The 20,439-nt window shown below is 40.4% G+C and overlaps 1 protein-coding gene across 1 annotated transcript; it reads left to right on the top strand.

Annotated features, from left to right (window-relative positions):
• Positions 1 to 280: 280 nt before the first annotated feature.
• LOC113915860 (acylpyruvase FAHD1, mitochondrial-like) lies at positions 281 to 4,775 on the top strand. Its single transcript, XM_027581782.1, has 3 exons — positions 281 to 328; positions 2,806 to 2,928; positions 4,305 to 4,775. Exons 1-3 carry the CDS (start codon positions 281 to 283, stop codon positions 4,773 to 4,775), a joined length of 642 nt encoding a protein of 213 aa, XP_027437583.1.
• Positions 4,776 to 20,439: the final 15,664 nt, after the last annotated feature.

The raw sequence follows: 20,439 nt of genomic DNA on the forward strand, positions 1-20,439 counted from the left end.
CAATCTGAAGACACTCTTCTTTGACTAAATAAGCAATCAGGTTATTTGAGCAAGAATAATCACTGCCAAAAGAGGAATTCCAATAGCCATCAGTCCAATTTAGAGAACACTCAACTAACTAAACTGTGCATTGGACTTCTCCACAGAAATAGTACCAATAGGATACAAAGAGATAGACACAGGAGAAGATTTATTACAGCAATTAACAGGGACAATTATGAAAGTCTAGAAGTCCCATGATCTGCCATCCTTAAGCTGGAGAAGCAAGAAAGTCAATATAATGCAGTCCAAGGACAAAGGCCTGAGGGGCAGGAGAAGAGATGCTGGTGTAAGTCCCATTGTCAGAAGGCCTAAGAACCAGGAGCTCCCATGACAGTGGGCAGGAGAAGATGGAAGTCTCAGCTCAAGAAGAGAGAGATTTCACCCTTCTGCCTCTCTCTGCCCTCAACAGAATGGGTCCTGACCATTAGTGCGTGAGGGCAAATCTTTACTCAATCTACTGATTCAAATGCTAATCTCTTCCAAAAACACAGACACAGCTAGAAATGTTTTGCCAGGTATTTGGACATCCTTTAGCCAATCAGGATGACACATAAAATTAACGATCACACTGTGTAAACACATCCTGACTTCGGATTTGTTTCCCTACTACAAAAAGACATTAATAAATACTTACTGAATATTTCCTCTGTGCTAGCTACCAGAACTGGTGGTGAGCAAAAGAACTACAAAGGACAAGCTATAGTCCCACACTGCTATATGATCCTGTGTAACGGCCTCAGACTTTTCTTTCTTACAACGTATAACTTACATGTAAAACAACTGCTCCATCAGTAACATTTCTTTACAGTCAATAATTTCTGTGAGCATTCCTCTACTCTCTCTCTCTCTCTCTCTCTCTCTCTCACACACACACACACACACACACACACACACACATACAGAATTTTCTCTGTACCTCCAGGAAGCTGAGTCAGCTGGGTATATTCCACTTGCCCTTTCAGATCCATTCTCCACCTGCTCCATGGCCCAGGAGACTGGCTGAATTCTATCAAGGGATGGGCTGCATTAACAGGCTCCCCTCCCTCTGGCTTCTTACTGAATTCAGCCAATGAGGAGCATCTAGAAAAGATGAGAAGAAGAAAAGGGAGTTAGGATACTTACTATTCCTTCCATGTGGGATTGACACAGGCTGTCTGCATCCACCAAGGATCCCCAACTTCTGCCTGGCCATCCTTCTATTTCTAGCCTGAGTCCTGTACTGTCTGTGGTTTCCTCACACCCTAGTAAATAGTCCCTCTATTAAACTCTTCTGAAATTGCCCAACTTCAGTATGCCATCTCTAGATCTTCCAATACCCTGACTGACACACGGAGACTGAAGTGTCCTGGAATTAAGACCTCCAGGGGGAACAGACCTGATAGAAACACACTTGGGTACATTGGAGGGAGGGAAAAGATAGATCTAAAAATTTTTTAACGATTTTATTTATTTATTTGAGAGAGAGAGAATGAGAGATAGAGAGCACAAGAGGGAAGAGGGTCAGAGGGAGAAGCAGACTCCCTGCGGAGCAGGGAGCCCGATGTGGGACTCGATCCTGGGACTCCAGGATCATGACCTGAGCTGAAGGCAGTCGCTTAACCAACTGAGCCACCCAGGCGCCCATAGATCTAAAATTCTTGAAGCTGATTCTTCCCTGGGCCTAGTCTGGGGAATCATCAGTCAGTTAAAGAAACTCAATAGAGAGAGTAGTACACTATCCAGCATGGCCTGAGTATTGCAAAGCAGCAATTAGTGAGGGAGATGCCTAAGCAGAAAAGCCTCTGAAGGCAACCATACAAGGCGACTATGCCTCTGTATGACAGGTACAGAAAGGGTGGGCTACAGAAGAGGCCAGGAATTTTGCCACGAGCAACCCCACGTTAGAGGTAGTGGTGAGGAAAGAAATCATCAAGAGAACACACCTCAAAACCACAGTGGGGGGCGCCTGGCTGGCTCAGTCATTAAGCGTCTGCCTTCGGCTCAGGTCATGATCCCAGGGTCCTGGGATCGAGCCCCACATCAGGCTCCCTGCTCTGTGGGAAGCCTGCTTCTCCCTCTCCCTCTCCCCCTGCTTGTGTTCCCTCTTTTGCTGTCTCTCTCTATCAAATAAATAAATAAAATCTTTAAAAAAAAAACAAAAAAAAAAAAACAGTGGGACAATTCAATTCACACCTCAGTGGAGACCGGCTCAGGACAGTTGATAAACCAGGTGAGCCAGTCTACCTGCAAAGACAGAGACTGGCAGGGCGCCTGGGTGGCCCAGATGGTTAAGCTTCTGCCTTCCGCTCAGGTCATGATCTCCAAGGTCCTGGGTTCGAGCCCCACATCAGGCTCCCCGCTCAGGGGGGAGTCTGCTTCTCCCTCTCCCCCTGCTTGTGCTCTGTCTCTCTCTCTCAAATGAATAAACAAAATCATAAAAAAAAAAAAGAAAAAAGAAAAGGACAGAGACTGGCACCACAGATGTGGTAGCAAGCGAGACATCAATGAGAGTGAGTGGAGAAGAGCTATAGTCCGGATGCCCCTTCCCCACTACTCCCAGGATGTAAAGGCTTCCTTCTGCACCCAAGTGCACTCTTGGGAAGGAGTAGAGGGAAAAGAGAATCCTTAAGAGTAGGAGGAAAATTTGAGAGATTGAGAAATTACCAGAAAAAAAAAAAAAATGAGACTGATACTTATATTTAAAAAGCATGAGAACATAACACCCATCCTCCAACCTGAGAACAAACAGAGATATTATAGAACTGCACCCCTCCCTCTCTCCAGGGACCAGGCCGGAGTGCTGAGGCCGCTGCAGCGTGGCTCCCAGAAGGCCGAGCACCACGACGCTACTCGCCCGCGAAACGCCACGTGAGACGTCCTAAGGTAGTTCCTCCTCTCCTGGTAGCCGTAGGCGTTCGTGTCACGTGACCCGGCCTGGCAAAATCCGCTGACTTCAGGGGCAACGGCCAGAGCACTGGCAGCCTATGGGCCGCAGTCCGGCTTCCAGGAGTTGGGGAAGAATACAGCGTCTGTGGGCAGGAACTACGTGAACCAGACCTTGGAGCTGCAGGGAGCAGTTCAGAGCCGGGCGGGTGCTCTTTTTTTTTTTATTATTGTTATGTTAATCACCATATATTACATCATTAGTTCTTGATGTAGTGTTCCATGATTCATTGTTTGTGCATAACACCCAGTGCTCCACGCAGAATGTGCCCTCTTTAATACCCATCACCAGACTAACCCATCCCACCACCCCCTCCCCCTCTAGAACCCTCAGTTTGTTTTTTAGAGTCCATCGTCTCTCATGGTTCGTCTCCCCCTCCGACTTACTCCCCTTCATTCTTACCCTCCTGCTATCTTCTTTTTCTTTTTTTTTTCTTAACATATCTTGCATTATTTACAGATCTGTGATTCAACAGTCTTGCACAATTCACAGTGCTCACCATAGCACATACCCTCCCCAATGTCTATCACCCAGCCACCCCATCCCTCCCACCCCCCACCACTCCAGCAACCCAGTTTGTTTCCTGAGATTAAGAATTCCTCATATCAGTGAGGTCATATGATACATGTCTTTCTCTGATTGACTTATTTCACTCAGCATAATACCCTCCAGTTCCATCCACGTCGTTGCAAATGGCAAGATCTCATTCCTTTTGATGGCTGCATAATATTCCATTGTGTATATATACCACCTCTTCTTTATCCATTCATCTGTCGATGGACATCTTGGCTCTTTCCACAGTTTAGCTATTGTGGACATTGCTGCTATAAACATTGGGGTGCACGTACCCCTTCGGATCCCTACATTTGTATCTTTGTGGTAAATAGCCAGTAGTGCAATTGCTGGATCGTATGGTAGCTCTATTTTCAACTGTTTGAGGAACCTCCATACTGTTTTCCAGAGTGGCTGCACCAGCTTGCATTCCCACCAACAGTGTAGGAGGGTTCCCCTTTCTCCACATCCCCGCCAACATCTGTCATTTCCTGACTTGTTAATTTTAACCATTCTGACTGGTGTGAGGTGATCTCATTGAGGTTTTGATTTGGATTTCCCTGATGCCGAGCGATGTTGAGCACTTTTTCATGTGTCTGTTGGCCATTTGGATGTCTTCTTTGGAAAAATGTCTGTTTATGTCTTCTGCCCATTTCTTGATTGGATTATTTGTTCTTTGGGTGTTGAGTTTGATAAGTTCTTTATAGATTTTGGATACTAGCCCTTTATCTGATATGTCATTTGCAAATATTTTCTCCCATTCTGTCGGTTGTCTTTTGGTTTTCAGGCGGGTGCTCTTCCTGAAGCTGCGCACCACCTACGGCCCCGCGAGGGCTTGGCCATCCTCCAGCCTGCCTGTAGCCTCTGCATGCCCCTGGAGCTCGAGCTGGTGTGGTGGTGGGCAAGCGTGGCTGCATCTTCCCAGAGGCCACAGCCACAGACCATATGGCCAGCTTTGCCTGGATGTGACCACCAGCAAAGTGCAGGACGAGTGCAAGAAGGGGCTGACCTGGCTCTGGCCACGAGCTTCACGGTTTTCAGCCCCATCAGCACGTTTGTGCCCAAAGAGAAGATCCCTGGCCCTCACAACCTGAAGCTCTGGCCGAAGGTCAATGGCAAACTCAGGCAGGAGGTTATGAAATCCTCCATGATTTTTCCAATCCTCTACATCCAAGAAGGAGGCATTATCTGGACCAGGACGCCCAAGGAATGGGACCTGTTTAAAAAGAAAAAAAAATTGAAATTCAGGCCAACATAAACAGGGTTGGTAATATGAGATTTAAGGTGGAAAGGCCAAAATATTGAGTCCATACAAAGCACCCTAACTTCCCAAGTTTTAGGAGCGAAGGGAGAAGACAGAAGGAGGCAAAGGTTACTTGAGGTGACAGTCCTTTAATAAGAAACCAATTTTTAACAGCGATTTAATTGGATTGCTATGTCTCAACTCAAGGAAGATGGATCTCCAAGGAAAATGTGATCTAGAAGACACTGGGCTAGAAATGGAAATGAGAAACAGTATCTTCTAGGAAACAACCAGAATAAAGTATTTGTGATGCTTCCAAAGAGAATTTATCAAACCAAATGTTCGGAAAACTTGCTTTCCTTTCCTAAAGTGGACTGGATAAGACTTTTCCACGGGTCATTCAGGGATTTGTAGTTCAAGACTTAAAATCTAAAGGAAGCTGAAAAGCATGTTTCAAGTCAGCATTTCCCAAATTTTCTTGGATCATAATAATCATCTGGGGATATTTGTAAATATAAAAATTTCCAAGTTACTGGCACATACCAGGCCCTGTTTTAATTAGTGGAATTAATCTCCAGTTCTCTAAATGATTCTTATCACAAAAATGTGGGAAAACATTACATAATCAGTTAACTTAAAATTTATTTAATAAGTGAACAATTAATGAAGATCTCACTCATTTACTTAGGGTGTGTACCATGGCCCATAGATTCTGAGTTTGGGAGATAATTTTGAAACTACTGTCTTCCAAATAAATATGCTATAACCTGGGGGGGACATGAAATATTGTAGAACATAAAGTTACATTTCTGCTTCCCAGTTTGTGACTGTTCAAATTGAACTTCACCATGTGTGCAGTGATTCAATTTGGGGTAGAATATGAGAAGCCTGTAGGACATCTTTGTGAAGTTGGCCCTCTATGTCTGAAGAGAGATTTGGAAGTCATTGGCATGTAGGTCATGCTGGAGTAATGGACACAGATGAAGCAGAAAAGACAGAAAGTGGAGAATAACCTAGAAGGAAAAGGCAGAACCATGGGTAACATCCATATTTAAAGAATACAGGGGGAGAAATTACTAGAAGAAACAAAGAAGGAACAAGCAGATTGGAAAGTAATCCTGAGACCAGGAAAATTAAGAGAAGAGGAACTCATTCTAAAGAGAGAACAATCAACACTCCCAAATTCTTCAGAGGAAAACAGGATAAAGACAGAAAAGAGGCCATTAGAGTATTTTCCCTAAAGGGGAAGGAGGGAAGGAAGGGAGGGAGGGAGGGGGAAAGTCCTAAATCAACAAGTCTGTTGTGCTGTGAATGACTGGGACCTTGCTTAATACTGGCTAAGGAGATAATTGTGTCTAACATCCTAGGAACTTAATATAGAGCTTATTCTATGTTATGCATATTTTGAATAACATCAAATGTATTTATTCAGCTGTTTAAAAATATGGGACAGCTATATAGTATGTTAACATTAGCATTTTATGAACAGAACTATCTCTGAGTTTTTTGTTTTGTTTTGTTTTTTGAGAGAGAGAGAGAGAGAAAGAGCATGCGAGCAGGGGAGGGGCAGAGGGAGAGAGAGAGAATCCCAAGCAGGCTCCACATTCAGTGCAGAGCCCGATGCAGGGCTCAATCCCACGACCCTGAGATCATGACCCTGAAATCATGACCTAAGTGGAAATCAGAGTCAGACACTTAACCAACTGACCCACCCAGGCATCCCTCTATCTGGGTTTAAATGGATGGCTCTTCATTGTTTATTTCTTCACTTTTATGAAAAAGTTACAAATAGGACAGTGCCTGTTTGTGTCACAGTTGATTGTGCACAAGTCCATGCTCTCCAATATCTATTTGCTCTCAATAAATGAGACAGCAAGAAAGGAGAGAAGTAACTGATGTGGAAAAAAAAAATGAAACACTGTGGTACTGAGATTTTATATCAAATAATTACTTGTTTGTAATATTGAAATTTCTTACTGTCAGCAAAACTTCATCAGAAATTTCAAAACTTTATGGTTAATATGGCCTCATGCCTAAAAGAAATTGTGCTTAAGTTATATAAATGACTAAAATCTATGACAGACAATTACAGCTAAGTATATCACAAAATGAGAGAGCAATATTAATCATACAATAAATGGAATCATTTGGTCTCATATATGACCTAGCCCATCATCTAATTTTTCTTTGAACCTAAGGAATTAATCATTTGTATAGAGAGATAGTGTGTTTGCAGGGATAGTCTAATGGGCATGCAAGGTTATCTATTTCTGTAAATTCACTATGTGTTTGATTAAGTCCTTTATGTACAACTCTTAATGAATAGGATGCCTTGTCTAAGATTTCTATTTTCAGGGTGATGACCCCACTGTAAATTTTGCACATATGTTTGAATACTTAGTCTCCGCTGAGATATTTTCACCATTTATTTACAGAAATATGTCAGTGACTGCCCACATGCTCAGCATGAACTATGCCAGCCTTCAAGTATGGTAATGGGAAGAAAGGGCCTTCAGGTCATGAAAGTGCAAATTTGCAGAAACATAACTTCCCCTGTGATTAGAAGAGAATTTTAGTAATTATTAGGGAATTTCACTCTTAACATCCAGGTTGAGGAAAGGGGTGCAAGATGCAAAGTCTGGATCTTAACTTTACAGATGTTGCCTCCAATAGGAGTTCCTGCCCCCTACCTTGAGAACAAGGGCTGAGTATTGTTCTGGGCACTCTAATGTTTTATGTATTGGTGTTTTACATAGAAGCTGATCACCCTATGCCTAGGATCTAATGGAGTAGATGTGGGGTGTGCCACCCACAAGCAGCCTTCTGGACGAAGGCACCCACACCCCAGCTTCCAGGAGATAGACTACTAACAGCCCATAGCTGAGATCCTCTCCTGGAATCAGAGCCACATACCCCAAGATTGTGCCTCTCCCCAGGAGCAGTGCAGTGGACACCCAATGACTAGTTAACTGGGATGGGGGCGGGGAGGAGGGAGTAAAAGGGCCAGTCCCTCATGCCTTAATTAGGGACAATCCTAAGAGCCATATAAACTCCACAGTTGCTGTATTGCAACTACAAGACAGTGTCAATCTCTCCTGCTTAATCCTACCTCTTTCAAGGCCTTCAAATCCACTTCAGCAGTATTGGACTTGAGAGCATTCACCAGTGAAATTCTCACATGCAAATCTACATCTCAAAGTCTGTTTCCGGGAATATTGACCTGAAGCAGAAGTCAGGAGGGGTCCTAGAAGGATATTCTAAAATGGGACTTTGGGGTGCCTGGGTGGCTCAGTCGTTAAGCATCTGCCTTTGGCTCAGGTCATGATCCCGGGGTCCTGGGATCGAGCCCTGTGTTGGGCTCCCTGCTCAGCGGGAAGCCTGTTTCTCCCTCTCCCAGTCCTCCTGCTTGTGATCCCACTCTCCCTGTCTCTCTCTCTCTCCGAAAGAAAAAAGAAAGAAAGAAAGAAAGAAAGAAAGAAAGAAAGAAAGAAAGAAAGAAAGAAAGAAAGAAAGAAAGAAAGAAAGAAAGAAAGAAAGAAAGAAAGAAGGAAAGAAGGAAGGAAGGAAGGAAGGAAGGAAGGAAGGAAGGAAGGAAGGAAGGAAGGAAGAAAGAAAGAAAGAGAAAGAAAGAAAGAAAGAAAAAGAAAGAAAGAAAGAAAGAAAGAAAGAGAAAGAAAGAAAGAAAGAAAGAAAGAAAGAAAGAAAGAAAGAAAGAAAGAAAGAAAGAAAGAAAGAAAGAAAGAAAGAAAAGAAAGAAAGAAAGAAAGGAAGAAAGAAAAGAAAGAAAGAAAGGAAGAAAAAGAAAAGAGAGAGAGAAAACGGGACTTTGATGCTGTATCACCTGCAGATGGCTAGCAGTGAAGACTCCATCACTGGTGGTAGGTGGTGTACTAACAGCTCCAGGCATACTGTAGCAATGCAATTGTTAAGACTTTTCACCTGGGGTGAACCGAATGGAAGAGAAAGAACTGGCTGCAGGCAACATCTCAAGCATTTGAGAGATTTGGGGGAACTAGTAATTATAGGGACTGTGGAAGGAGTGGCTGTTGCTGAGGGCTATCAATTCACCTGAGAAAAACAATGAAAAACTAGGGATAATTAATCACCAATTTAAGGTAAAGTGTGAATGCCAGAGGGATTCCTTGGCAGCACATAAAGAATCTCCACTCTACTGTAGCTCAAAGGGAAAGAAAGCTGAGGGTTTTTTTCCCAGAACTGAATTATAAAGTTAGCAGAACTCCGGAGAAGGTTAAATTCTAAAATAGGCAATTCAACAATGCCAAGATCAGGACCTGGATTAGTAAACCTGGAATGGGAATATCTAGGTCTTTGCACCCAAAAATCCTGAATACTCAGATTCTCTTGACACTTTGGAGCCCATCAGAAGTGATCCATTCCTCCTTGCTAAAAAGAAGCATTCCTCCCACCCCCTTACTTAAAGACAATGCAGAGACTTCTCCCTTTCAAGACCATACATATCCCTCTCAAGATCTACCCCAAACGCCCTTTGGGCCTCCAGTAACTGAAGAGGAGGTCAAGAATCTATGAGAAATCACCATGCAATACAACGGCAAGAGTATATGGTAATAATTCAACCAGTTCTTCACAGAAACCGATGCCCATTTTCTCAGGTAATTATACATTGGAGAAAGAGAATTCCTGGAAATGTCAAGGTAATATTTATTATTCAGGAATGCAAATTCATCCAAGACTCCATGTTAGAGTGAGTGCACATGGTAATAAATAAATTCCCTAGGTGCAGTTTACAATGGGTACAACAGAACCCTCAAGCAACCCAATAACCATTTCCTCTATCCCTCATTTTATATTGGAATAGACATACTTGGTATTTAGCAAACACCTCTACCCCTACCCCAGGTTGGTGGCTTGGACTTTGGAGGTAAGAGTCAGTGGGAAAGACCAAGTGGATGCCTCTGTCCAGATTTCACAGTAGGGATTTAGGTTGCTGCATGTCCTAAGAAGGATGTGGTCAGGATCACCCATTAGGTAAACAATCTAGACTAGCAAAAAGTGTTTCACCAAGGGTGAAGAGAATCTATAATGGGTAGAAGAAGAGTAGAACAATAAGTACCAGTTGTAGTCTCAAGACCAGCTGCAGCATTGAGGCTGTTTTTGATTACATATTTAAATAATAATACTTTGGGGTACCTATCTGGCTCAGTCGGTAGAGCATGATCTCAGGATCGTGAGTTTGAGCCCCATCTTGAAAAAAAATGACAATACTTTGGATATATTTCATTAATTTTAAACTTTTTTAAGGTAGCTACTTGAAAATTTAAGATAACATGTGACTCATATTTGTGGCTTGCATTACATTTCTGTTTGACAGGTTTGCTTAGGCAACAAAAATTGCATCTAAAATATCTTACCAATGGGAAGCCATCAGTTGCTAAATACATGTAATTTAGCCAATAGAGTAAGAGTTAGTTAGGTAGCCATGGTGTTCAGGGGGAAAAGCATAATCTAATGCAAAACTGAAAAAGGAAAATATCCTTCCAGCTGACTCCTTCCTCCCTCTTTATAGGCATGGCATAAATACCACCCATGAAACTAGGATAGAATACTGCAGAGATCTGATTATTTCATAATTTTAAAACATCAAGGAAATCTTCCCAAAATGCTTTGTCTGAACTCAAAATCTATATCCATATCACTTCAACAAATATCTCCGCAGCAGTTTGACCTGTCTAGATTATAGAGGATCCTACAGATCTGCATGTAGGGAGGAAATGCATCTTAGAAATGAAAACTCTAAATAAGATATAGTCATTGCATTTTAGAAACAAAGTTTAAAATAAGGCAGTAACCACGATATTCATCATCCACCATAAAATTATATACTGTAATCTCCACTTCCGGATATGGATAGCTAAATAGCAATATATAAACAAACAACATCAAAGTGCCTTTTTGGCTAACTGCCACCCTGCCACTTCTGAACTATAGCCAATTATAATGACATCACTCTAGCTTTGTATCCTTTACTGACCTTCCTACTTATGTTGCCAAAATGTATTAAATTTCTCCTCTACAATCTGTCTTTTTCCCTTTGCCTTTGTTTCTTTAAATAATGACTTGACATCACTTGACCTCAACCTACAATTTTGGCTGATAATATCACTGAGCAATTCACTTACATAAATGGCCTTGCATAATCATCTGTTGTGGCACAGAAAAATCTGTGCAAGAAAAGATTGAATTTGTATGACATAAACTGAAGAAAACTCTTTTAAATATTCTAAAAAACTGTACCTCCATTAAGCAGTTAAAATGAGATCTTCTATCAAGCTGTAAAAATCCAGTTTCCATAGCACTATAGTTATAAAAATACATGTTTAGTAAACCCACCTGCACCTGTTTATTTTAGCATTCTTTAATAAAAGTCATTCTGGCCGCTAAATTAAAAATGAAAGTGATATTGCATTAGCTGAGGTCTTGAAATATGACTGAAGTCTTGAATGTATTTGAAAATCCACAAATACTAAGAAAGAAAACTAAAACAATTGTTTATCTATTTGAAATAAAATTAGCCTCTCTGGAATGTTAAGACAAAGATATTTTCTGAAAAAAACAATATGGTCTAGTTAATAAAGAATATTTACTAGTGGGAGGATTATGTTAAAAAGTGTGTGCTAGTCTATGTTGACTCATTATCTATTAATTTACACATACTAACTAAGTAAAGGACCATTATTATTGTTCCAAGAGGAGGGGTGTTTTTTATTTTAAAGAAAAACAATTCTTCACTTGGACAGATATTTAAAAAGCTATGACTGACCCTGCCTTTTCCTTACTGTACCCTCTGTGTTTAGCACAATGCCTGGCATACATTTTGTATCAATACATGTACTTTGAATATTTTAATAATGTCAACTTTACAGAGTACTCACAGAGCATAGTGGTTAAAAGCAGGGACTATATAGTCAAATTATCCTGGCTCTGTCATTTAGTGGGTGTGTGACCTTCAAGTTATTTAATCTCTCCTCCATTTTTTCATCTGAAGTAATAGTCCTTGCCTCACAAGAGTGTCATGAGGAATAAGTCGATCCATGTGCAACTTTAACAGTTATCTGAAGCAGAGTTAAGAGCTCAATCAACTATAGCTTTTATTAAATAGTAGCGCTTACATGTACTTTAGAGTTCACAAGTTCTTTTCACATATAACATACAGAATCTCACGAAGTCTTGTGACGTAGGTAAGACAAGTACCTATTATTAGTCTGGTTTACAGTCGAAGCAACAAAGGCCCAGGGTCACACTACGAGAAAGGAAAAAGCCAAAACTTGAATCCAAGGTCTCTGAATCTGAATTCCAAATCTTTTCCACTATATATATAGATGGAAGGTATTCTTTGGATTCTCTCCCTAATATTATCTGTGAATAATCACAGTAAAACTGTTGGCATTCAGTACTCTCAGTGACCACAAATTGTAGTATAAAAATAAACATAATGAATGATTGATTTCTTTTTTTTCAGTGATTTGATCATGCGATTGTGGGTAAGTCATAAGCACCAGTCTTGCTGAGCACTGTAATACAGGTTGACAGGTTCTACCTTCCCTCAGAGTCCATCATCTAAAAGAAGAAATAGAATACATAACACGCATACATACATGGAGAGGTGCTGCAGAGAAGTGTCAGACAAAAGAACATACAGAGCAGAGAAGAGAAATGCTGAGAAACACTGTGGTCTCTAATAGTTTACCATAACCTGGCAGATGCCTAGGGTTCCTTCCTAGGAAAGAAATATGTCATTTTGAACAAATGCATGTCAGATGAGTGGGTCTTGTTTTCATCTTATGTGAAACTGAATTGTGGATCTCTAAACAACGTCGAGCTTTACATTATTATAATACACTCTCACACACCATGTGAGGAGTGTAAATTAGTAAAAATCTTTTTGGGGAACTTGCAAAATGGAAAAAACCACATACACATTGACCCAGCAGTCTTGCTCCTATTAGCACTGATCAAAGCTGCCATCATGTCTTGCCCCAACTATTCCAGTAACCTTCTTACTGAGCCCCCTACTTCCACTCTGGCACTGCTACAACCCATTCTTCGTGAAGCAACCAGAGCAATCATCCTAAAACATACATCAGATTGCCCCACTACCCTCCTTAAAATCCCCCAGTGGCTTTTCATCCTACTTGGGAAAAAAGCTAAATTCCTTCCACAGCTTACAAAATGCTAGGCATTTGCCTGTATTTCTGATCTCAATCATACCACTTTCTTGCATACCACACTTCGACCACTCTGGTCTTCTTTCTGTTCCAAAGACGCAAGTTGTTTGCCAAAGTTGTTACATATGCCTCAAATACTCTTTCTCTGCTTATCCATTTAAATTTCAACTTAAGGGGCACCTGGGTGGCTCAGTTGGTTAAGCGACTGCCTTCAGCTCAGGTCATGATCCTGGAGTCCCAGGATCGAGTCCCGCATCAGGCTCCCTGCTCCGCGGGGAGTCTGCTTCTCCCTCCGACCCTCCCCCCTCTCATGTGCTTTCTCTCTCTCGTTCTCTCTCTCTCTCTCAAATAAATAAATAAAATCTTTAAAAAAAATAAAAATAAATTTCAACTTAAATGTCACCTCCAAATTGACATACCTAACAACCCAGGCTAAAGTGTCTGCCTAACCAATCTCTAGCACATCACTGTTATTTTAATTCTCTGCACAGCACTATGCTTTCTTATTTACTTATTCAATTATTTTTTCATACATCTATTTTTCAATATATGCATGCATGTTGGTACATATTTAGTATTTATTTATTTTCCCCTCCCTCTACTTACTCCAGAGAATTTAAGTTTATAAGAAAAGAGAGCTTGCCTATTCTATTCACCAGTGTATCTCCAGCTCCAATAACAATGCCTGGCATGTAATACGCACTTAGTCAATGAATATTTAATTCTAGTAATACAACCTATGAGCATTTTTCCATGCACTATGTTTCCAAATATGGACATAGAGTAAGTTTCCAGTTTAATTAACTCATTCATTAAGTTTCTACTAGTTCTGCTGTTTGAGGTACTAGGAATAAAATGGGGATGGGATGAATATCAGATGATCTAAAAGAAAATTTGAGTTCACGTTCAAGAACACAAAAGGTAAAAAAAAAAAATAGAGGGCGCCTGGGTGGCTCAGTTGGTTAAGCAACTGCCTTCGGCTCAGGTCATGATCCTGGAGTCCGGGGATTGAGTCCCACATCAGGCTCCCTGCTTGGCGGGGAGTCTGCTTCTCCCTCTGACACTCTTCCCTCTCGTGCTCTCTATCTCTCATTCTCTCTCTCTCGAATAAATAAATAAAATCTTTAAAAAAATAGATAAGAAAAGGACATTTAATAAGAAAAAAATGTAGGGGTGCCTAGCCGGCTCAGTTGGTAGAGCACGTGACATTTGATCTTGGAGTCATGAGTTCAAACCCCACATTAAAAAAAAAAAAAAAAAGAGGGACACCTGGGTGGCTCAGTGGGTCAAGCATCTGTCTTCAGCTCAGGTCCTGATACCAGGGTGCTGGGATAGAGCCCCATATCGGGCTCCTTGCTCGGTGGGAAGAGTCCCTTCCCCGCCCTGTTCCTTTCCCTGAGCATTCTCTCTCTCTCTGTCAAATAAATAAATAAAATCTTAAAAAAAAGAAAGAAAATTTAAATATTATATAGTTTTTGTCATTGCTATTTTAAGATGAGTGACACTTAAGCCCATTTAAATGTAGATGTGAAGGGTTAAGTAGAGATGGCAGGGTAAGCCAATTCTTTATAATAAATCCCCTTTTATGTATATATTCTGTTTCTCTGAAGAACTCTGACTAATACAAAAGGCTAGAAGGAATATGATTAGAAACTAAGAGGTGGAGGTCTGAACCTCAGCTAGGAAGGGACAATTCATCCTCTTATAGGAGACCATGAAGAGAGAATGAATACAGATGTGTCAGTGTATGGATAAGTACATAGATTCAATGATGAAAGGTGAGGAAATTCATCTACTGGTTTCTATATATTCTATGAAAAAATGTAACAAAGTTGCATCCAGAAGTTTAAGGAGAGTAGAAAAGTTTTGAAATCATTTCTGTCCTGAGTGAAAGAGAGTTGGCCAGTAAAATATAGCAGGCTTGCTGGGCAGTCTTAGAGTCCAAGTAAGGAACTGATGACTTTATGTGGGAAGCAATCTGCTGAATCCATGATACTCTTTAGTAGCGTTCATTTGTGCACTCACATGCTTAGAGAAAACCGATATTTGGGCTGATGCAGAGTTGGTGCATTGTCAGAAAGATGGAATGACAAAAGGAAGAACAAGGTAATTCTGCTCTCTTTAGAGAAGTATTAAAATTGGTATAGGTAGGTTATTTGTGAAAAGTGATATAACATTCTATTCTTCTCTAACCAAACTTGATTCTATTCTCCATCTTCATTTAGCCCAGAGGCAGAAAAAATATTTTAAACAATTATTAATACATTGAATCTAAGCTGGAGAGGAAGAAAAGTGAAGACTGGAGACAGATAATGATTAGGAAAGTGACACAAGACAGCTGGGCTTAAGTAATTCCCACCTATGGATGATTATGAGCCATAGATGTTCACCCAACCTAGTATAGAATTGGCTCCAAAACTGGATAACGCTGGACCTGAAGGTGTTGGAACCCACTCTGACTTTAGATGATCAATCCTGGGGAAGGGCTGCCAGATGCAAAAGCTGACCAGAATATTAAGAAGCCCATGTCTTGGCAGTTTGAATACCCACAGCCTTTCCATCCATTTTTTTTTCCATCCCAGTTTTGTCATATGATTTTTATTTAGATGGAGAGTAAAGATACTTGATCGCTGAACTAGTTTTATTGGCTGCTTTAAAGCTGATGCCATTTCCAATTATTGTTTAGAAGAAAAGTGAAATTATTTCTGACTGCATAAAAGCAAGGTGCTATTTAGTAGGCTAAATCCCTCTCCTGTATTTAAAATTATTCTCTGTCTCTAGCTTTAGTTATACAACTATCTACCCTTTGCATTTTAAGTGGATTGGAGCCACAAAAGCTTACTCAGCTGGGTTGTTTCTTAATCCTATCAATTCAAGTCAGAATCATCCTTTTCCACCCACATACACTTAGCTTTCAAGTCTAAAATCCAAAGAAACATTTAAATTATTAAAGTCAATCTTGTGAGACAGGATTTGTCACACTGTAGGCAAGTAATTTAAAGAAATTCCAATGTAAATTTGAACTTACATTGACCAGCCAAGGCTCATTCCCATATCAAATCCATAAACTAATATTTGTTCTTTGATGCTTTGTTTTCAGGACCAAGTTTGGGTGTTATTTTCATGTTTTATTATTTTTTTATTAATTCTATAATACAGAGTTCATAATAATAAAATAATTAATAAGATAAATATCTTAGTGAGTATCTACTAGGCTTAAGACTCTATCCTATTGTGCCCCAAGCTTAAAAAACAAGAAGTCAAAATTCTTACTGTGTAGTGCCAAAATTCTTAATTGGGAAACCCCCCCAAAATGGAGTCAGGACGTTTCAGGAGGAGGAGCTCTTGCAACTTACCACTTGTAGTCATTCGCAGACCCAACAGGAAGAGACAGACTGGACCTTACGCAGACTTGACCTTGCATGGATACTACTCTTCTACTCTGGGCAAGGGAAGAGACACCTTCTTCCTCTTCCCTCCACCCCCAAACAGCTCAGCCAATGAAAAGCCACCATACTTTGGACTCCCAGTTTACTCCAAAGCACTTTTAGATCATAACAGCCTTCCCAACGTACCCCTTTTCTCTTTAAAAAAAGTGTACCTCTCCTTTGTTCCCGGACCTGCCTACAGTTTTGCTCTAGTTTATTTGTCTCAGATTGCAATTTTCTTATTCCTGAATAAACCCACCTCTTGCTAGTAAAATCACCATCAGTTTTACTTTTTAACAATAGGTTCTAAATCTCCTGATGTGGGTAAATTAAGTGTACAAGTAGACCTTAACTCAAGTGGGGAAGGAATATGAAGCTGTAAACTAAAGCAATGATAGGCAGTGTAGAGGAGAAAAAATATATTTCATTCTACTCATCATTGTTCTTGGCTGAGACTTTTTGTAATAAAGATTAACAAGGGAAAAAAACAAACGGAAGTTTAATAACATGGATGCCTCCTGTATACAAGGGAGATAGCATCAAAATGTTCTAGGGTGCCTGGGGGACTCATTTGGTTGCTTCAGACTCTTGATTTTGGCTCAAGTCATGATCTCAGGGTTGTGAGATCAAGCCCCATGTCGGGCTCCATGCTGAGCTTAAGATTCTCACTCTCCCTCTCCCTCTGCCCCTCCCTCCACTCCACTAGCATATGTACCCTCTCTCTCTCAAAAAACAAAAACCAACCTCAAAATGGCCCAAGCCACCACCTTAAATACCATTTTCAGCTAAAGACAAAAAGGATGTTGGGGATTGAGGGGATAGAAGCCCCCTCAATGTGAAGTTACCAGGAGAAGCACAGTAACAAAGGTAACAAGGGTTAGGTTGTGCTGCAGATTTAAGCCAGTGCCTTCTCCATTGATGAAGAGTTTCTTGTGATTTAGTCATCCTTCTCTTCCTCGTACTGAGAGGGAGCTACCCTTACAAATGGAGATTTCTCTTAAAAATGTTAATTTCCCTTACAAACAGCTAAATTCTAATCTGTAGAACTTCTTCCTGTGTCTGCTTCTTCTCAAAAATAATCAATTCAAAATAATTCTTACATCAAAGAGCCATGTTTCGGAGTGGCACATTCTGCTACAATTCAGCCGAATTAAAAAATGGGAAGGAAGAAGGAGATGTCTGACTAGACAGAGATGAAGGACTCCAATGAAACTTCATATTTTTCTGGCTGAGTCAATGGGAGAAAAGTAGTATAATTGGCAGAAATTGGAAATTTAGTAACAATGAGTTGTTTTGTGGAGAAAGGTGATAAAGCTGGCCTGAGAAATTTTTAGTTTACAGAAACTGTAGAACATGCAAATAATGATGTCTAGCAGGCAGCTGGAAATGTGTAGCTAGAGTTTTGTAGCAAAGTCAGGGAGCAGGGTGGTAGGACTGGGAGTGATTTACATGAAGCAATAAAAAGCTGCTATGATCTTGAATGGTGAGAATTGGATAAAAACAAATTATGTATGGGGGATGGTGTGAGGAAAGAAATTTGGTACTGTAAGAAGAAGAAAAAGACCCAGCAAGGGCAGACAGCAAAACGGTAAACACAACATTAGTATTCAGAGATAGCCAGAGAGCCAAGATAATATCAAAAAAATCAGAAGAGAAAAAGTTCTCATTATGAAGAGTGTGATCAACTCTGTCAAATGCCACAGAGATTTTGGAAATAAATCATTTCCAAAATCACTCAGTATTGTTAATCTTGGGAATACAGAGCATGTTACTCCTAATAAGAACTACCAACATTAATTAATTTTCAAACTAACAATTATATTTTAATTCTCTCTTCAAATTTGAGAAGGAACATACCCCTAAGAATGACGTCTCTGAACTTGTCTGAGTTGAGTTTCTCCTTGTACTAAGCAAGGATTTGCAGGTATTTCCAGAGGTGATGCCTCCTTTTGCCATCAGAATTATACACCCTCTCCTAGCCATCATTTCCAAACAGATGTCACTGGTCTCAGAGCAGGAAGGCTCCTTCTCTGCCCTGTTCTTCAGCTTTAGCCACTTAATGCCCCGGAACAGTTGGAGAGATGGGTGAGAGCCAGAGTTGTGGGTCATAGCTGCTAATGTTCTGAGGAGCATTTTCACTGAACATTCCAACAAACCAGAAAAGAAAATAAGAATCAAAGGGAATATAAGTTTCGAAAAATCATGACATTTGAGGAGATATAGGGAGAAGCACCCCTTCAATGACATCACGTAGGCAACCTCTAATTTAACTTACCCTGAAACTGACATTATAAGCGGACAGGTTTGACTGAGATCACTCTGAGAATTTTTTAAAGCCATACCAGGCTACTATTAACTTCCGTGCCCGAATCACCTCTCTCAAGAGGGCATCAAAGATCCGGAAGGTGGGGGAGTAGTTTCTCCAAGTCTTTTTCCTTTGCATTTCAAAGAGCTTTTCATTTGAGACACACAAGGAAATTTCTGTGGCCACTGTTTTCTACTGGTCTACTTTCATTGATGGTGGCAGTCAAAAAGAAACCTTGCCATTGGGGCACCTGGGTGCCTCAGTCAGTTAAGTGTTTGCCTTTGGCTCAGGTCATGATCCCAGGGTCCTGGGATCAAGCCCCCTGCTCAGCAGGGAATTTGCTTCTCCCTCTCCCTCTGCCCCTCGCCCTGGCTCATGCTTTCTCTCTCCCTCTCTCTCCAATAAATAAAACCTAAAAAAAAAAAAAAAAAATTACCATCATGGACATAGCCAGCTAACTTACATTTGCTTTTATATATGCATTATATTTTCTTCTTTAAAAGTGCTCAACCATCATTTCTGTTCTCAGATGCTGGGTTTTTTTTTTTTTCTAAAATATAAAGACAGATGTTATTTAAATTGAGAAAATTCAAAGGTATATTTAAAAATAATAGTTAAATAACGAGGACCTGGGAAAGAAGCCAAGGCAGTCACGGACATAGGAAAGCAGGACTCAAAAGATGGACATTCAATAATGGAGAGAAGGGACGTATTTCAGTACTTTTTTTTTTTAACAACTAGTGTGGTCAAATGGGTTCCTACTACCTGAATTTCCACCCTGAGCAAACTTTTCCTTTAAAAATTATTTCTCTTGGAGGCACCTGGGTGGCTCAGTCATTGGGCTTCTGCCTTTGGCTCGGGTCATGGTCCCAGGGTCCTGGGATCAAGCCCCTGTCGGGCTCCCTGCTCAGCGGGAAGCCTGCTTCTCCCTCTCCCACTCCCCTGCTTGTGTCCCTCTCTCGCTGTGTCTCTCTCTGTCAAATAAATAAATAAACTCTTTAAAAAAATGATTTCTCTTGCATAGAATTGTTGAACTGCTATATTGTACACCTGAAACTAATACAACATTGTATGCTAACTATACTGGAATTAAAAGTAAAAATAAATAAATAAAATAAAGAATAAAAATTATTTCTCTTAAATCCCAATTCTTTTCTGTTAAAACACAAGAAAAGCTCTTCATATGCTCTTCTCTAGTTGTCAGGCTAAGCCTAAAGATGGAGTATCCATAGTCCATGGTTCAGCTCTGGCCAGTTAGAGACAGGAGACTGGAGTGAGCTGCATGGTGTTAATTTCCATTGCTGATTACTTTGCCTTCCCAAATGCTTTTCCCTCCCTCACTATTCACCCCGTGAATGCATCCACACAGAAAAAGCCAGAAAATTTGTCCTCAGAAGCTCTCGAGTTTAATAACTCAGAAATTTCTTGTAAACATAAGTTGAAGGTATAGAGATACACAGATACAGTATAGAGTTGGTATGGAAATGAAGAATAATTTATTTTTAGTTATGGTAAGCATGAACATACATCCTGGATATTATTATTTCAAATAGCTTGTGCCATTTTTTTATATGTTCACCACGTTTTTGTTTAGTCACTACAGTGCATATGACAAACCTTACATAAAGCATAAAAGTACTTAATGCTCTTGTTTAAGCCCAAATATAAGAAATAAAAACATGCGGAGTAGAGAAATCTGGTATCTAATGGGTTAAGATACTTCCTTTGTGCTTTGTAAATTA

Source organism: Zalophus californianus, chromosome 1 (assembly GCF_009762305.2).
Source record: "Zalophus californianus isolate mZalCal1 chromosome 1, mZalCal1.pri.v2, whole genome shotgun sequence".
Lineage (NCBI taxonomy): Eukaryota > Metazoa > Chordata > Mammalia > Carnivora > Otariidae > Zalophus > Zalophus californianus.